Source organism: Lipotes vexillifer, unplaced genomic scaffold (assembly GCF_000442215.2).
Source record: "Lipotes vexillifer unplaced genomic scaffold, Lipotes_vexillifer_v1.1 scaffold636, whole genome shotgun sequence".
NCBI lineage: Eukaryota > Metazoa > Chordata > Mammalia > Artiodactyla > Lipotidae > Lipotes > Lipotes vexillifer.
In genome coordinates this window covers 199780-202609 of record NW_006786547.1, presented here as the reverse complement: position 1 = coordinate 202609, position 2830 = coordinate 199780, and the positions used below count along the sequence as shown (strand labels likewise).

General features: G+C 62.1%; 1 protein-coding gene across 1 annotated transcript in view; it reads left to right on the top strand.

Moving 5' to 3' along the window:
• CACNA1B (calcium voltage-gated channel subunit alpha1 B) overlaps positions 1-2830 on the top strand; it is a 197347-nt gene that overhangs the window by 4764 nt on the left and 189753 nt on the right. The window contains exon 3 of the mRNA XM_007458994.1: positions 614-753. Within this exon, the coding sequence (XP_007459056.1) occupies positions 614-753 (140 nt within the window). The remainder of the gene's footprint in view (positions 1-613; positions 754-2830) is intronic.

Here is a 2830-nt window from a genome sequence, read left to right as displayed (position 1 = left end):
CACCGGCCTGGAATTCCTTTCCTTTTTGCCCAGCTGGATGCCTTGCCGTCCGGAGGCTGCCTGAGGCAGGGCCGTGCTGGCTCCCTCCAAGATGTGCTTGTTTTTATTATCCAGAAGGTGTGTGTTGAAGGAATGCGTGGGTCCTGGGCTGTCCTCTAGGGAGTTGGGCCGTTGTCCCCGTAGCGGTTCGAGCTCAGGATCAGACCCAAGTCACCTCTGGGTTAGGATTTGTCTCTGCCTCTAGCAAGCTGAGAGTCTCCGGCCCAGTTCCTGACCTCTCTGTGCCTCAGCTTCCTCTAGGATGGGGATGATGATAGTGCTAAATGCATGTGGGGTGTTATAACGAGGATTGTCCTAGTGACTGTGGAAACCCCCTAATTTTGTTATTGTTGTTGCTGCTTCCCCTGCTGCAGGGCTTCCGGGGGTGGGAGCCCCCCCTTCCTGTTGTGATCGGGTGTCGCTGGCCGCGGGGACAGGGCCACCTGCCCTGGTAGGGGAACTCGGCAGAGGGCAAACAGGCCCGTGATGGAAGAGCCGAGTCTGTGGGTGGTGGGGGGTTTCCTCGCCTGCCACAGCCCGGGCGGGGCTGACCTTGCTCTGTGCTTCTCCTCAGGACGACACGGAGCCGTACTTTATCGGCATCTTCTGCCTCGAGGCCGGGATGAAGATCGTTGCACTGGGCTTCGTCCTGCACAAGGGCTCCTACCTGCGGAATGGCTGGAACGTCATGGACTTCGTGGTGGTCCTCACGGGGTGGGTGCTGGGCCCGGGCGCCCTCTGCGAGGGGCAGGGTTGGGCACGCTGGAGGCCCCGGCTTCGTGGTGGTCCTCACGGGGTGGGTGCTGGTGGGACGGGCATTGTTTCTCCCCAGGCGGTGCCTGGGCTGTGATCTTGGCTGAGGGGCCGTCGACGGTGCTCTGTCCTTGGGCGAAGCTTGCTCACAGAACTGCTGGTGCCGTGGGCAGGTCACCAGGGCAGGGGAGGGCTCTGGGCCTTATTCTGTAAATCCTGGGCTCCAACCTTGCCTCTGTCGCCCCGTGATCTGGGGGCCACATTTGTGCATTTGAGTCTCCTGCCTGAAGGGTTCTCGGACACGGCTTCCTGGAGCTGTGCTTGGATGAGGCTGCGCCGGTGTGTTGTCACAGTTTCTGGTTCCAGGAAGGTGCTTAATCAGTGTGTCCTGCCACCCACTTTCCTTCTCAGACGGACCCTAACAACTGCCAGCTTGTGGTTTCCGAACAACCCAGGAGATCCAGAAGTTGCCGTGGGCTGGGCTGCTTTGAGAGCAGGCGGAGTGCGCTGCTCCTCGTCACGGAGGCCCCAGCCTTTGGGGCAGGGTGCTTCCGCCGGCCTGATGGGTATTCGGGGCCTCTGCCCTGCTCCTCTGGCCAGTAGCTGAGGCTGGGGCTGAGCTGCTGTTGCTCCAGCTCTGGGCTGGGGCTGGGGCTGGGGCTGAGCGCCTGGGTGTTCACTCCACAGGACCTGTTTGCACAGCCCAGGTCCCAGAGGCCCCGCCCCGGCAGCCTGCAGCCACGCTTTCTGGGACCTTGTGGTCCCAGGGAGGCTCGGAGCCCCACTGTGGCCCAGAACACTCCTTCCAAGGGACAGGAGGCTGTGGCCAGGTCTCTGTCCTGTGCTGCATGTGAGGACAGACAGACTTGGCTAAATGGCCTCTGGGCTCCCGCATGAGGCCCCCCTCACCCGCCCCATCCTGGGGGGCCTGCCCCGCTGTCTGCTCGAACTGCCGGTGGCTTGGCCCCAGAGGTGCCTGCAGCGTGCCCGGCATGGGCCAGAGTCGAGGTGGCCTCGCCTTCAGAGGGTCTCTCCCTGGAGGTGACGGAGGGGCCGGTGGGCCTTGTGCCTCAGCTTCCCTTTCTGTCTTTGCACCAGCCTGTCACCGGCTCTGATGGGATGGGTGCCGCTGAGGTTGGATATGATAAGCTTTCTGGGCAAGTTGCTGCTTTCCTTTCATTTTTCCTAATGACCGAGAAGGAAAGGGAGTGGGGAGCCTTTTCTGCTGGGAGCCGCGCGGTTCTGCGGTACGGTGTGTGCCGTCCACACCCGCCTGCTGCCCTCGGTGGCGGTGGCAGCGGGGGCTTTTACAGAAAGCCCTCTGAGGTCCCACCGATGTTGCTGGTGGGGATCTGGTGGTGGGTGTGGCCCCTCGGAGGGCAGGGTGCTCCCACAGTCTAGTGGGCACTGTGCGGGCTGTCGAGGAGAGTCGCTTGCTGTTTACATCTCTCTCTCCCTCTAGATGTGAGTCCCTGAGGATAAGAACAGCGTCGTATTTTTCAGGGTGTCCCCAGAGCCTAGCTCTGGGAGGGCCCCCAGGAGGGTCAGGGAGCATCTGCTGAATTAATGGGCTATTGAAGCTAGGGTGCTCTGTGCTTGGGCCAGCTGGGAGCTGGGCGGGATGGTGGGACCCTGCCTCTGGGGATGCTGTCCGTGGTGCTGAGTGTTTGGACTGCTGGGAGCCAGCCGGGGAGGCAAGACCCCTGGGTCTTCCAACAGGCACGTCCTGATTCCAGGTCCAGGGAGCCCCGTCCCCCTGCGAGGGCTAGGAGAGACCTCCAAGGCTGGCTGCTCTCTCTTGCCATTGACCACACTCTCCGGGGCACAAGAGAGAATAGGATGGGCTCACTTTCCTGGGAGCCCCAGCAGGGGGGTCCCAAGGGTCCCGAGACCTTAACTCTGCCCCCAGCCCGGACTTGGAGATCCTGACCTCAGTCGTCTGTTTCTCCACCTCATCTTTCCTACCTCTCCTCGCCTGCCTTTTCTCTTCACGTGGGCCCCTCTCCTACCCCACCAACCTGTTTCTGTCTCTCTTTCC